We start from the raw sequence: 16,815 nt of genomic DNA on the forward strand, positions 1-16,815 counted from the left end.
TCTTTCCCTTTTTCTATAAATCTTTCACCGATCACCCGTAATAATCCAATAGCATCTCTTGTGCCCTTGCCTCTTCTGAACCCGAACTGCTCTTCCTCAACATCTTTATTTGTTCTTCCATATAACCTTCTGTTCAGTATTCGGAGCAGAATTTTAGCTGCATGAGATATGAGACTAATAGTTCTATAATCCTCACATCTCTTTGGGTTCGATTTCTTAGCCATCGGTATCATGATCGTTTTCAGAAAGTCTCCTGGCCATTCTCCTGTTTCATATATTTCATTGCATAGTTGCCACAATTCTTTCTTTCCCTTGTCTCCTATATTTTTAATGAATTCAATTGGTATGTTATCTATTCCTGTTGCCTTTCCATTCCTAATCTCAGATATAGCCTTTTCAAACTCATCCCGAAGAATACTAAATCCTTTATCATCCCAACGTCAGGGTAGGCCAAAATATATTTCGAATAATTTGTACAGAGTAATTCCCGTAAGAAACACGTTCGGAACTTGGTATTGAACTTTCGCCATTCATTTTTTACATGATTGTGCCCAATCTCTGGCGTACTCGTGAAAATATTTTTTCTGCGTACGACAAGTAACAGTGTTGCCAGCCTCACAAATTTCCAAAAACAAAAAAAAAAATCTCATTTTTTAAAAATCTTTTTTTCTTCTTCTATGGGTGCAACAAAAGTTAGCTCATTAGAATCGGTGTTCCATTGACTTTACAACAAGGTATAGTTCTTGTCCCTGTGACAATTAGAAAGGGTACTATGGCCGCCAACGTAAATTTCTACAATTTTCTTGAAATCCCTATCCGTCCTGAAAAGGTCAATCCAGAAATATTCTTTTTGCTAAGCCCTCTTGCTTGCCGTTGAAAGTGGAGGAAAAAAAGTAGTGTTTGGTTTGGAACTTCTAAAAGTGGAAAAATGAACCAGATTCGAGTAGTGTGTGGCTACAGTGTCAGTTAGGAAATTAACGTATTGTGTCTTTCGTAAAAATGAATTCGATATGGATTCAGTACCCAACAGAAAATCCGATATGAACGCATTCAAAACAATCTCTCTTTATTTTCTTAAAATATAACTGACATTTTTTTCTTTATTGTTATTGTTTGTGATATAAAGAAGCATTGTTTTTTATTTCTTATTTACATAAAACAGTTAAATAATAATATTTTCTTACACTGCGGAAATTGCTATATAAAACTTACAAATTACTATGCAAATTTAGTTTTTTTTATTTAAATAGCAATTTGCGACGTAAAAATAACATCCACTCTTAATATAATATATAAAGGCAAAAAGAGAATGAGAGTAGAAGATAAAATGGACGACTTGCCTGGTCTTAGTAGTGAAATGTCCAAAACTATGTATGAATCGTAAGCTAGTCTATGATGAATGAAGAAAGAACTTTAGTCTCTTATCTCGTCTAAAACATATGTCTATTTTTCAGATACAAAAAGTTCAAAATCGGAAACTCTGGGAACGCTATTCTCATCGTCGACAGGAGGTGGCAGAAGAGAATAATAATCAACCTAACGAACGTATGCTCTTCCATGGATCACCTTTTATCAATGCTATTGTACAAAAGGGTTTTGATGAGCGACATGCTTACATCGGTGGAATGTTTGGTGCAGGTAAGGGCTCGTTAAGTCAGTCATTGATATATTCTATTCATGTAACTTCTTACATTTTTCGTTAAATTGAGATAGCATATAATAAGTTCGCAGTTCATAACATACAGTCTATCATAACTAGAGTCCGGATTTTTATGTAATATCAACCCCCTAAATATGTACATAAATATGTAACAAAAATCGCTTAAAAATGTAAGAAATATGTAATATTATATAAGAATATGCAATATTTAAACGAATTATGAAAATAAAAAGGAAAATCTACTACGCTTTATTCTGCTTAATGCAAGTCCCCCAATGAAGTGAAATGCTTGAACAGCTGAGACATCCATACGTCACTGACGTGACTAATTGCAGGATAATAAAAATCAGACGCGAATGAAGGAAGATGTGAATCGGCTAGAGAGAAACAGGAAAGCCCCGAGGAAAGCAATGCATACGGCATTTGTACGTGAGAAATCTCATGTGGTGTGTGGTCCCGTTTCAACTCTAGAACCTTTTACATTAAATGCACATCCGTCACCACGGCCCATCTTGAAATGAATTATACGCAAGATACAGATTTAAATACTAAAAGCAACTTAAGACGAAATGTATTGTTTTATACATATTTATTTCATGCAGGGAAAAGCAGTCCTATATTTTTTAAACAATACCAGCTGAACTAAGATTGAAGAATATTTCTGTTAATGAACATTTTTAATTTGAAATAAAGTACTCACAAAAGGTGTGCCTGCACTTCAACTGTGTGTTGTTGCACAATGGGTTACAGGGTACATTTCCAAATGATCAGAAGTAAAATTTTGTCGGCGATTGGATAAAATATTCTTGTATGCAGAGAATGATGTCTCCACATCACATGAGGTAACAGGAGCTTATTTCAACAGGGGGATATATTTGGTCTAGGAATTAATTCGTGCGGGTGGACAAGAGATGGCGCAACGAACGGAGCGTCCCACAGTTCCGTGTATCCACACATGTGTTGCAAACCCCTGTCATCGCGTATCGTTCGTAGTATAGGGCAGTGGATTAAAGCGTCAACAACACCAGTTTGTAGTTAAGTGAACATGGCGCAATTTGTGCCTGATAAAGTGTTTTTGCGGGGTGTCCTGCTGCATTACTTTAACATGCAGAAAAGTGCGACTGAAAGTCATCGTGTTTTGGTGGAAGTGTATGGTGACCATGCTCTAGCTGAGCGAACGTGTCAGAAGTGGTTTGCACGGTTTAGAAGTGGTGATTTCGGCTTGGCAGACCAAGAGCGAGCTGGACAGCCAAAAAAAAATTCAAGACGAAGAATTGACAGCATTGCTCGAGCAGGATTCGTGTCAAACGCAGGAACAACTTGCAGCAGCATTAGGCGTTGATCAAACAACAGTCTCCAAACGCTTGAAAGCCATGGGAATGATTCAAAAGATGTCACATTGGGTTCCACATGAATTGAAAGACAGAGACGTTGAAAGACGAAAAACCATTTGCGAATTGCTGCTTCAACAACAGAGCAGAAAGGGGTTTCTGCATCGAATTATTACGGGTGATGAGAAGTGGATCCATTACGAGAACCCTAAACGAAAAAAGACCTGGGTGAAACCAGGTGAACCAGGTCCATCACAACCAAAACGAGATATTCACTGTGCAAAGGTTATGCTGTGCATATGGTGGGATATGAAAGGTGTGGTGTACTATGAGCTGCTGCAACCGGGTGAAACTATGAATGGAGAACGTTATCGACGACAATTAATGCGTTTGAAGCAAGCTCTGGCCAGAACACGATCAGAATGGGAGAACAGACATGATAAACTTATTGTTCAACATGATAACGCTCGCCCACATGTCGCAAAACCGGTCAAAACCTATTTAGAAAATGTCGGATGGGAAGTTTTACCCCACCCGCCGTATTCACCAAACGTTGCTCCTTCGGACTACTACTTGTTCGATTGCATGAACAACGATTTGATTGGACAGCGGTTTACTTCTTCAGAAGATATCGAAACATGGGTCTCTGACTGGATCGCTTCCAAGGATGAGGACTTCTTTCGCCACGGAATCCGTACATTGCCTGACAGATGGGCGAAAGTGGTGGCTAGCGATGGACAATATTTTTCTTAAGGTATTTATGTATTTTGTGTTTGTACTACAGCTTCAATGTGTGCGTACCAACCGCACGAATTAATTCCTAGACCAAATAGTTGGAGGAAATATCTTCATCACTGAGAATCTCACACACTGCCAATAGGCTGTCGTAACCCGGGTTTCTTTCCAGCACTGATTTAGTTTCTTTCGAACTTTTTCTCCTACATCTCCAACACACACCTTGCAGCAGTCTCTTTGCATCCTCCATGATTTCCATGGATTCCGAAAGAGGCCGCCCAACAGTCTAGCTTTTTAATGCTTGTAGGTAGCCAACCAAAATTGCTGTCTATGTATGCGATATCACACGCTACTTTTGAGTCATTAAACAGTTTCTGAGCAATGCCAACTGACACAGCAGACTCCAATGGAAATGAATGAACAACAGGCTTAATTTTTTGAAAATGTTCATTGTGGAAATGTACTGCCTGTATCCAAGTGCCCCATCGCGTTAGCACAGGCTCCGGAGGAATTGGTATGTCTGGCAGTTGATCTCTGTAAACTTGAACACGTTGTGGCGCCTCAACAAACAATTTTTTTTTTCGTGGAAGAAACTAGTTGATTTACTTCGCAAAAGTTGTCTCTCACCTCTTCAGCAACACGCTGAAGAGCATGGGCCATACAGGTGAAATGAATTAAGTGAGAGTAAAAAACTGTAAGTGCTCTAGCCGCTTTTAACATGTACGCTGCACTGTCTGTATAGAGAGTAAGGACCTTTTCTTCCTGAACCCTTCCCGGCGTCTGAACACTTATAAGACATCATTTACAAAGCGAGCAATCGTGGAATGATTCGTGCGTTCCAGCAATTTACTCGCAATAAGATAGGATTTAGATGGAGCATCTTCACGTAACTTTCCAATCACTAAATTTGCTACATAACGTCTCAAAACGTCTGTTGTTTCGTCCACAGAAGCACAGTACACTAGTATACAGTTTTAACTTGAATTGCAAGATTTGCTTTCATTTTTTTTTTCCGTCCGACCTCCGATAACAATCAAATAGACTTCATTTTAGGAATTTCCTGGCCAGTCGCCTGTTAGGCACGTGATCTGTCTTCCTCCAGAGTTGAGAATAAAGAGCGCTGCTAATGTACCCCGGAGGGAGGATCTTTACTTGTTTCTTCTAATATTTCTTTTGTTATCGGCGAAAATTCTGCGAAACATGGTTTGACAAATAATAATAATAAAAAGATTTCTCTTTCGGTAAAGAAACTAAAAGATAGACATGACAAAATTGAATCTAGATGCAAGCCTTGCACAGTTGGAGAGTTTATTTTTTTATTTTAAATTAAAATTTCAGTAAATGCAAAATTTTAAGACAGTTTTATGTAAAAAAAAAAAAAAAAAAAAAAAAAAATATGTAGAAACCATAGAAATATATAATATTGATCAAAATATGTAATATGAAACTTGAATTGAAGCACCCTACAGGTGTGAATCACAAACATTTAAGGATTTGACGAACCTACATATGAAGGAAAAATATGTAATTACATACAAATCCGGACATTAATCATAATAGTATATTTGACCATACTTAACATGTAAGTACCGTCAGTAAATTCTTCCTCCAAAATATTCCATATTCATCAGAAAAAGATGGTAAGATATTTACATTACCACCTTATCTCATCTTCTCGGGTCGTAACCGTCTGTAATATCCAAGTCATTGTTCTCAGTCCAGTCCTATTTTTGTCTTTATTACTTTTTTTTTTCGTTATATTTCCTACATTTTATATTGTTGTTTTCATTATTTTTTTAATTAGTAGTTCATATGATCATATTTCAGGTAACAGCGGCGCGAGCTCAGGTATCCAAAGGTGTAAATTGTGTCCTTCATATATTGTATGGTGTGCACATTATGAACACCGAAAGTTTGAAGTGTCATTGTTACAGATTCTCTTACTGTTGCATGTAATCTGATGCTTTTTTTTTTTTAACGATATTTGGGAAACAGTTCAAGAAACATTGCAGAGAACTAGAACAGACGGCACCCAGACATTCAGTATTGCACAACATGGTGAGATAGTGTACGACCAAAGATTGCCACCAATGAGGAGACGATAATGACAGTTCTATCGTCGTTTGTGAAGAGTCCCGAACACAATACTCGTCGATTTTCACTGGAAAGTGATATCAGTCATCCATTGTCCGGATATTGTATACTAGTCGCTGGCATCCTTAGAAGCTGCACATGCAGCATAAATTAGATGAGGATGACCCAAATCGACAAGTAGATTTGTGCATGTGACGTACAGCCAACACGAACTAGATTCCTCGTGTACACGTGGCATACTGTTCAGCGATGAGGCCTATTTCTGTTTGAATGGGAGATCAGTCTGTATAAATTTGGTACTGGTGTGACAGTAATACGAATGGATTGACCCGACTAAGGAGCATAGTCTCGCAAAGTTAATGGTTTGGTGTGACATATGGGACACACATCATCGGTCTATTTTTCATCGACACCAGCTTAACGGCTCAACAGTACCTGACGCTCCTGTAGTAACAGGTTTCCTTCCCTTCCGAATTCAAACGGCAACTTTCCTTCTTACGTATTTTCGCCACGATGGGTTCCCTCTCTATTATGGCGTTGGTGTATGTCAGTGGTTCAATGCACAACTTCCAGGAAAGAGTATTGGTTGCCGTGGCCCCGTGGAATGGTTACCCAGATTACCTGACTTCACACTTCTGTATTTCTGTCTGCGGGGCAGTTTGAAGCAGATGCTGGGTGCTGAGAAACCGTGATATAGGCACCTATACGAACGAAATCATCACACGTTGTATCCACATTTCATCGGACTTCCTCCTGCATCGGAGTGCGTACGCCGACTGCCACTATATCGCATACCATTAATAAGTGATAACCTGCAAATCATATAAGATATGAAAGAAACAATTACACCTTCAGATTCCTAAACTCACGCCAGCATCACTTGATATGCACCATGATCTTCATGTAGCCTACAGGTTGATGTGCTTTTCTCTACTGTCATTTCTCATTAACAGATTCCACATTTTTCTCTCAGATTTTTCAAAATAAAAGTATCAAAAAGTCTTTTGACTTACCTTGTATATATGTAAATTTCTTTTATTGTTTATACCTTCCCCTCTTGTGTTTTTACAGTTCAATCATTTCCATTAGATGTTCTACGTAAATTTTCTCCACTTTTAACCTCCGCAACATTTTTATGTGAGTTTACATTCCAATGTAGCGCTCTGGTGGACTGTTTGCAACTATTGTACTGTTCTTGGATGTTTCTTTTATTCCTACTTCTTTCCTTCCTTATAGTAGAATGCTTATGGTCTTTCTGTTTTAGTATAAACATTGAAATTATCTTTGTCTTCCTAGTGAGGAGTTTAAGTAAGAATAGAAATCATGGTTGTAACAAACGTACAATGATCTGTACAGTTATGAGTTTATCATTGTAAATTGAATCCTTACTTTACGTCAGGATGAGAAACAGCAAGGAAAAGATCCTGTGTTTCATACTAGCAGGAATTAATGAATAATGTATGAAGATCGTTTGTACAATGCAGAACTTTCCTAATAATATGTTACTGGGTTATAATAAAATTTGTTTTATTACCTTATGGCATGCTTTAGTAGATACACGTGAAATAAATTGATAATGTAAGATATGAAAGAGTCATGTTGTATCTATATCTACAGAAGATATGGTGTAAAATTTTCCGGTTGTTTCTTCATTTTCTATACTTATGTAGTACTGTTCTTATTACGATTCTTTGTTTCAGGTATCTATTTTGCGGAGCACTCTTCTAAGAGTAATCAATATGTGTACGGGATCGGAGGAGGAACGGGCTGTCCAGTACACAAGGATAGATCTTGTTATATATGTCATAGGTATGTGAACTGATAAGAGAACAAACGTATCACTATATTTCGTACTCAGATTTTAAATTAACAGTCTCTGTTTTAATTTTGGTAGAATTCTATTTCATGCGTACAAACATATTGCAGAATAGTTGTTCATGAAGTCAAATATATATATATGTAAGAACACAGTTGTTGAGTAATGTCGTTTCCTCAATTAATGTAGTTTTCATGTTTTCAATCCTTTTTCTAGGCATTTACTATTGTGCAGAGTTACTTTAGGAAAATCGTTTCTACAGTTTAGTGCAATGAAAATGGCTCATGCGCCTCCTGGACACCATTCAGTAATGGGTAGACCCAGCGCCGGTGGATTGAATTTTCCTGAGTATGTTGTTTATCGTGGAGAACAGGTAAACTTCTAGTTACTTTGTCCTTTGTAAAAATATATATTTGGTATCCACATGCAGATTATATGGTACTTTCTGATTTTATTAATATTTGTGCTTGGCCCGGAAACACCAGTTTTACTCCGATCAGCGAAATGTTTCTTTAAAGGGCACTGAGAAAGGTATGACTGCTCCTAAAAGTGTCATTTTAGGTATAGATTTAAGGTAGGAAGTATTTTCCCTTTTGCGTTAAAGTTAACAGAGGACTACTGAAATGTCCTCCGATGTGATTTGTTAACGTATAGTATTCATTTATCTCGCATAATATATGTAATATTAAAATCTACGTACAAATTAATAAAGTATAGTTAAGCAACCGTATAGAAATTAGCAAAATCATACCACTAATCTTCATTCATTTCAAATAAGAAGGAAAATAAATAACCAGTCATATAATCATAACTGCGTAACTGCGAAACACAAGAAATGCGTCTTCCTACCTCCCTAATGAATCAAGACTTCTTGCACCCTAAGCACCACTGGTTTCAATAGCGATTAAAATGAAAACAAAACTTTCATAAAGGTGGTTGTATTTTCTTTGCTTTTCAGTTTCTCTGCTATTAGCAACAGCTCCAGCGTTCATTAGTGACAGCGGGAAACTTGAATGAGCGTATGTATCAGCGCATGTGAAGTCCCACAACAAACATTTACCTCTCATCCGTGGAACCAGTGTCATCCCATCCGGTCGCTTTCAATCAGAACGACAAAAACCAGAAGGTTTCCGTATTGAAGGAATTCCAGCTGTGATAGGAACTCGCAGTATTACATCATTAACTGAGGAGTGTCGGGCGAATCTACCAGCGCTCTTCATGCATGAAAAGCCATGCAGACCACGTTGGTTAACCTCATCTCCACAAGCTGGACAGCGATGAGGCTCACAAACAGCTAAACCTAAACGTAAGGCAACAGCAATTCGGAAGCTTTCATTTGACAAATGAGGGCCTAAAGGCGGAGAAGGTATCGCCATCAACCATGTACCCGCTTGGGGAGGTGAGGCAGCAAGGAGCCTGGCTTTATCTTCCGGAACCACAACAGATTGTAACAGATGATTATGTAATTGAGATGCAATTGGTGTATACCAAGATGGCTGATAACACTTTTTGCTAATTTCTGGGAGGTTTGTATCTGCTAAGCTTGCCCACTTATTAGAGCCTTCCTGAACTGAACCATCTGGGTGCAAACAATAACCCTGTGGAAGGAGAGCTTCGATTAAACGCAGAGACCCATGGTATGACGCTAAGAATGTAGGAATCGCCATATCCACAGCTCGTCGAATACCAAGACCGCCCAAGCCAACATGCTTGCATCCAAGAGTCGTCATTTAAGGAGCAGTTCAAAATTGATTCAATGCCAGTTTTCAGGACAGTATAATATTTTTCCAGCAAAGAACTCTCATGCCAAGATGGAAAGCATCGTAAAAAAATTGGTTAAACGAGGAATTGCTTAAGATGCCCGTAAAAGAAAAAAGGATGAATGGGCTGAAATTGAGGAAAATCGAGACAAGAATAATTCTAAATTAGATATTTTATTCAATAGCACTTTCATGAGTACTTCCGACGTGAGAGCAGCACCTAGAAGACAAGCATTCTGAATTGTTAGAGGACGTATGCCTGGTGCAGCCTCATTAAATCTTCTAAAGATTTCGTCGAATGTGGTTTCATCTGTTCCAAGACAACCCATCTCGCATTTAGAAAAGTGAAGATGCAAGCCAAGAAGCTATGCCTTCTTATTTATTTCTATTAAGGATGAAAGAACCACCTCGGGTTCACCACCAGTTGTTCCATCATCTAAGTACCAAATGTTTAATTCGGTATTCAGTGATTTAACTAAAGAGTGTATAATTAAAGCAAAAAGTGGTGGGCCCAGAGGATCACCTTGTTGTACACCTCTCTGAGAAGAAACAGTGTTTCCGTTGAAAAACAGGTCACTTGGTTGAGCATAACATTGATAAATACGGATAAATTGAAGGAAAATCATTCATCACTGCGGCAAGCATAGTATCCCGGCGAAGCTCATTAAATGCGTTACGAAAATGCAACTTTACAACCGCCTTAGTAGCGCTGTGAGTAGAAGAGAAATAAACTCGGGTTGCGTGAACAGTTGCCTCGGCTTCATTAGGAACACAAACACCAAGCTGATGGGGAGATAAAAAGTTCTTAACTGGCTCGCATATTCTAAAGCAAATTATTTTTGACGATATTCTGCGCCAAACATTCCCAGCTGCTATGGGCCGAATGCCACCTTTTTTTTTTTTTTTTTTCTCAGAGCTGTAAGTTTGGTACCAAAAAACAGCGGGCGAACTTCTATTGGTACTTTCCTAGAAATGATTAAATTAAGTAGATCACAAAAGGTTTGAATATTGTTATATCATTCCCTTCGTGAAACTCTCGTCACGCTGAAGAATTCTGATAACTTCTAGACGAAATTAAATCAAGTGAATTTCGTTATATAATGTGAAACTACGCAAGACTTCCAAACTATCCGAATACAATATTCAAACTTCGAAGCAGTAGGCTACGTCTACAACTACTGGTGGTAATAGAGGAATAAGATAGAAGATAGAACCTGTTCCTCGGACGCTGATCTATACCAAAAAGCCATTACTCGCTATCCCTTACTCTTTTTGTTCTATGACGATAAAGGTTGAAACAAAAAATTATTTAATTTGAACCACTTCCAGTTTGAATAGAGAGTTAAGGAAGTATATAAAGTCTATTTTCGGGAGACGCTAAATCGATTAAAAACAAAAAAAAAAAAAAAAATCGCTTCTCAATATCTTTTACAGTTTTTGCTCTATGAAAATCAGTATTGAAAGCAGAAGTACTAGTAAATTCAGCGGCTTCCGATTTCGATAGAATGTTGCGGGTTGTCATTATTTATATCTTGAGACTTTGTATCGATTGAAAAAAAGATGCTGAGTTTATTCTGTATTGAGCACTTAACATAAATTTGTCAACTGTACCTATTTCAATTAAATGAAAATTTTCGTACTGATAACAGTCCAACAACGACAGGATTGAGTGAATTCTTCTCATGGTTATGTGTGTGTGTGTGTAGAAGTTTAAGGTGGAGTTCGTTCAATTAAACTAATTTTTACGAAATAACTCTAAAGGTAATTAATGCGTTTGAATGTTTTTTGAGAAGTATGATTGCGAAACCAAAAGAAATGTATACAATTTTCTTATATATATTTTTTCTGCAGGCGTATCCGGAGTATCTAATCACGTACCAGATCGTGAAACCTGAAGAGACAGGCACCGTAGAAACTGAGAGTAGATGATTGATAGAAGAATGATTGAGGAACCGAGGAATAGACAGTTGTTGCTTTCTGGACTTCATCTTTGTGATTGGCTTGCATTGGTTATGGAACTGGTGGCAATCGTTACGTTGCCGTTGCACTCAGCAATTGGAATGTGTGTGCATTTACTCGGCAGATGCCTCCAGTCAGAACAAACGTGATTCCTCGTCACTTTGTAAAATGACTTGTTCGTAGGTACATTTTAAAAAAAGAAAACAGTTAATTCGACAATATTGATAATAATGTTGGTGTGTTTGAAGAACAATAAATTCCTGATTCAAGCATTGTGTTATGTAGATATAAAGAGACAGAATTGGTGAATATAAAATGAAATTCGTAAATGTGCTGGCCTCTCTCATACTTGTGAAAGTCACGCCATGCATTTATGCGTTCGTGAGGTATGTTAATGCTTCCATTATGTGTATTTGTATATATATACGTACACAACATATTGTTCGCTCAATAAGTGCATTTTATTTTTCCTTGCTGTTGGAATCATCTTTAAGTTCACCGTAGTGACGATTTTAAGAAACCGATTTTCAACAATGAAAAGTAAATTGTAAGGTATTCTATACGACTACTTATTTATATAAATACGTGTACATATATACCTGTCCAGTTTTCACGTAATCGTCTTTTTAAATCGTCGACATAGAATTGACAGTATTTAGAAGAGACTGTCTAAACAAAATGCGATTAAAAAATATGTTTAATTTTTTTCTTATTTTTAACAGTGATTATGATTTGCAGCTTTTTAATGGACTATTGAAGTCAAACGTCACTCCCATTGTGCTATTATGATAGTCACACAATATTTTCCGTGCTTTTAATATTAATCTTGTAGACAATAAAACACTTTCAGGCTCTGTAAAAAGCACTACGTTTCTTAATAGTGCCTTTGTGTCGAATGAGACACAATAACAAAATCCACTATACTTATTCGACTAGCACAAAGGTAAATAGCATTGAATAGCCCATTAGCACAAACCAACTGAATCATAAAATCAGGTTTGAACGAGTATGTTCCACAGATGATGCCTGATATACTAACCGAAGCTGCAATAAAGAACTTAATTCTTTTATGCTTGGTTTGACCAAAAATTGAGTAAATTGTAGGAAATGTTTGTTACAGCGTAGTATTTCTTTACGAGAGGTTTCGTAGAAAAGTATTGTTAACTTAATTTACTGAACTTAATCAAGAGCTTGGAACGTAAAAGATCCAATCATTTGACTTCGTTTGTTTACGAATTTTCTTTCTTCACGAAACTTCTGTTGTATGAGCATGATCCACTTGTTCAGAAGAGTTAAAGAAATCACATTTATAGATAAAGAATGTTTGTCCCGAGGGAGAAGAAACCAACTGTTTTGTAGGGCCTTCTACAATACCAGTTGCCTGTGTAACGTTATGGCTTAAGTAGTCCATTAATTATTCATAGAAAATTGTTAAATTACTTGTAACAGCGTCTCGATATATCTGCAACATATTATAATTCTTTCAATTGATTGTGATGTACTCTTATATTAACAAGTATTTCACTTTTAATGTATAACTTAAGACTGATGTTTTACTAAAGAGAAAATACTCAAATGTTTTTGCAGGCTTGCGCAGTATGTTGCAAGTTGTCCACTCTTTCTTCCGAAAGGTAATATTTTTCATTAATTTTATCGTTTCTTGTGAGACAATGCATATTGTCTCCGTCAAAAGTAAGTGAAAGATTTCCCCCTTGAAATCCATTAGTGGAGATTCATCTATCTGGTAGTTACTTCTGCCCATTACTTGGTACTCGGTAAGCTTCTGGTAAGTCCTTGTCAAGCAGTTAAAGATAAAGAAGAATACAGTCAGTTCGAATAGTCGAATACTTAACACAATTTTGATTTACTTTTCAAATATCCATAATGTTCATATTTTTGTTGATTTGGGAAGTTTTAGGTTGAATGTAGTTCAGTAAAGGTCTGAGAGATTCACACACAGAAAGTATATATTAAGTCCAAATCATGCTTAATAATACGGTAGTCTTATTCTCCACCTTGTATTCCTACGGCTGAAAGAACGTAATTTGAAGTCATATATAATACTTGAGACATACGAAGAAGACACACCTTGAGAAATTTGTAATTACATTCTGAAGTGACTGAACAGGTAGTCATTTTGTGATTTCTGTAGTCGATTAAAGAAAAACAAAGGTAAATGTGTTTGATAAAACTTCATTCTGCGTATGTAAATTGTAATTTTCGTCCATATTTATGTTTTACATACTTGCGAAGTCTAAAATGAAGTAAGCAGCTTCGCTTTACATATTTCTTTCCCGAGCAAGTAAACAGGGATCATAAATTGTTTAATATATGAGTGTGAATCTGTTTTGTCTGTTTTACTTTCCAGTACCATTTATACACACATGGTGGAAAGGAATCCCAGCGTAAGTATAGGAAGATCAAAAAATAAAAGTCAGTGACATAGTGACTAAATAAATGCAATCCTCCTCGCTAGGCTAGTGGCTAGCGTTCGCACCTTTGGTGCTGGGGTTTCCAGTTTTGATTCCCAGTGGGAAAACATTAAAATTTGAAAGAATTACGGTGGTTGGGAATCCACCTTAAATTGTGTGTTCATGTCTCAGATGGCCTCGGTGCTAAAAAGAGACGTTAACTATAACAACCAACTACATAAATGCACTTAAAAGTTCGAGACTGAAGTCTCAGAAAATAATTGAAAAAGAATTCTGGGTAAAAAGTACGGTCATTTGTTGCAGCCAATCATTTTGAGCATTGACGTAACATTGAACCTTGAAAGCATAGTACATTTGTTCATAACTATCATGTAGGTACTTCATATAATCTATTATCTATAATAACTCTATAATATATAACATCCACTCTTGTTGATTTAGAAATTAACCAATAGAGTTCATCTTCAGGTCGAACAGCGACTTAAGAAAAGCATTAGTAACTTAACACGGATAATTTTTGTGTTGTTTTCTTCGCCCACTCTCAACAAAATTCGTTTCAAAATCAAACTGCATTGTTCAGCATGATGCCATTATGGCATCCATGTCTTGAAGGTCTATTTAAAAATAGATGGACAAACTGACTTTTTTTAAGCGATAGGGACAGAGAAAATCTCTTAATTTCATGACAGTGCAATATTTGATGCAATGCATTCAATAGCAATAAAACTCATATATTGAAAGATTATGTTTTTTTTTTTTTTTTAAATTATTTATTTGTAGAAGAAACTGTTTAAATAGTATCCGTTTAACTATTTAAAATTAAAAAAATACTAAAGTGTGTTTGGTACAGTAATAACAAAATACGCAGAAGAAGAGGAAGGCATGAAAGAAAGATTTGAAAAATTGGGAAAACACTTTATGTAGAATTACATATTTGCTTGTGTTGAAGGATAGATACATACTATAAGTAATTTCCATGAGGAAATAATTACCCTGTTGTGAAGGTTAGTGACTGCTTGCTTATTTTGAAATATTGTACTTTTCTGTGATATTCTATTTTCATTTTTTCATTTTAGTAAGTGCTGTGATGTAAAACCTCAAATACGTTAGCTTAATTCTCAATTTCCTGTCTAGTTCATCAGCTTTTAATTGCGATTTTTATTCATTGAATGCAAATAGCAACAGCATTCAGTCCCTTACTATAAAATTTGTTATTCTGATGGCCAAAGGCATTTTCACGGATTGTGGTCAGTCCAAAATACTGACTGCTTACTGTTGTTTCAAATAATCCTCTTACGCTTATAAGTAGGAGTTTTGGGATCTAAATTTGAAGTAAGCATGGAAGAGAAACATGTTGTCTTGATGTAACTTAGATTACTGTATGAAATAGCAAAGTTGTTTTTTTTTTAACGAAGAACAGTGTTCACTTTTGAGCACATTACTCTCTCTCTTAGTTTATAAATAATGGATGCTGTAATTTCAACCCAAAATAATTAAGTAAACCGTAGTTAATGTGAAGAAGATTCATGTATATTCAGAGACTTACGGGTTTTCACCGTGAATCTTATAATGTCATAAGAGCTAAATAATAACTTTCGATGAACGAACAAGTATTTTATAATTTAACACTTCATAAGCATCTTGTTTCATTTCATGAATTAATTCCATGAAACTAAAGTTTGAAAAGTTATACTTAATTATGTCTTTTATAAACTTCGTAAGCACTTGTGATTTTAAGTGATGGTCTGGGACTCTTTTTTGCAAGTTCTTCGTTCAGAAATTGTCTCCATGTATGCGTGTGAATGTATGTGTGTATGTATAATGAAGTCTCCATTAAGCATATTAGGTGTGAGTTTACTTGAATGTATGTAAGTAATTTTATGTGATTATTTGTACTTAAAATCAATTCTGTGAAAGTTGGAATTCCCAAGATAAATTGTATTTATATTGATAGATACGATATTGAGGGTGAATCTAGCTGGTTTATTGTCGAATGAGTGATTTCTTTTGTGCAATCATGGTCAAAAGTAATTAGAGAATAATATTGCTATATTTATATATGGATCATCCATATGTCACTTTTGATCATGAATGTATGTTTGAAGATGTGTAATTGTCTGTTGCGTTGAAAATTAAAAATAATTATAAATGCTAATATCATTGTTTATTATTACTTTCCTTCTTTGTGACCGTTTTATTTATGGTAAGAATTAATGTGGGTAGCTCTGCTACTAGTAAATTTCATCTTCCCAGTAAAACGCAGGATAGTAAATTGCAGATTATAATGGGTACAGTATATAAACCAAGCAATTCAAATCTGATTAATGATTAATCAAGATTGTACGTATTTGTTAGCTGTATTCATACCTTGTAGAGGTAATTCCAGAGGCACTCTAGGGCGTCTATAAATTTATTACTTGGCGTTAAAAGCAAGTATAGTCATTTGTTGAACAATTGCACGAAACTTCGCCAAAGATAGTTCCATAATATCCAACAGGAGGTAATCTACAGTTAACGATGGTTTATATTTTAATATACTTTCATCCATGTTTTGGTCTTGGCTAGAGAATTGTTAGTAAGTTACTATATAACTGTTCTTGAAACTTTTTGCATTCCTATAGTATTTCTAAATTCCTGAAATTACCTCAATAAAGATTATTGTTCAAGATCAGAGATGGTCAATTCATCTTGCGAGAAATGTTGGTGACGCCCATCTCCGATCTTCAATAACCGTAGTCTCAGTTGTAATTATTACTGTGCAAATATTTGCTATGATTGTTCCACCCATTTACTGGAAATTTCCTGTTAACCCTACGAAAGCTTCGAACGATACCTGTATCTCAGTAGAATTAACACTTCTGTGGAGATGAGTCAACAGGTCTCTATATTTCCTGTTTGTATTGCATAGAAAAAAAATTACGAAAAACTACCAGTAAATTCCAGCTTAAATTTTTTATGAAATTCATATCTCAATTTACTTAGCCAAGAATAATGCTTGAATTTAGTTGTGCTTCCGTTTCACGTTACG

General features: G+C 36.0%; 1 protein-coding gene across 1 annotated transcript in view; it reads left to right on the forward strand.

Moving 5' to 3' along the window:
* Tnks (tankyrase) overlaps positions 1-15,944 on the forward strand; it is an 82,537-nt gene extending 66,593 nt beyond the window's left edge. The window contains exons 16-19 of the mRNA XM_081763138.1: positions 1,455-1,638; positions 7,521-7,629; positions 7,853-8,009; positions 11,248-15,944. Of these exons, the coding sequence (XP_081619264.1) occupies positions 1,455-1,638; positions 7,521-7,629; positions 7,853-8,009; positions 11,248-11,325 (528 nt within the window). The 3' untranslated portion in view covers positions 11,326-15,944. The remainder of the gene's footprint in view (positions 1-1,454; positions 1,639-7,520; positions 7,630-7,852; positions 8,010-11,247) is intronic.
* Positions 15,945-16,815: the final 871 nt, after the last annotated feature.

The sequence above is a fragment of the Thermobia domestica genome, chromosome 1 (assembly GCF_964235325.1).
Source record: "Thermobia domestica chromosome 1, izTheDome1.hap1.1, whole genome shotgun sequence".
NCBI classification, from domain to species: domain Eukaryota; kingdom Metazoa; phylum Arthropoda; class Insecta; order Zygentoma; family Lepismatidae; genus Thermobia; species Thermobia domestica.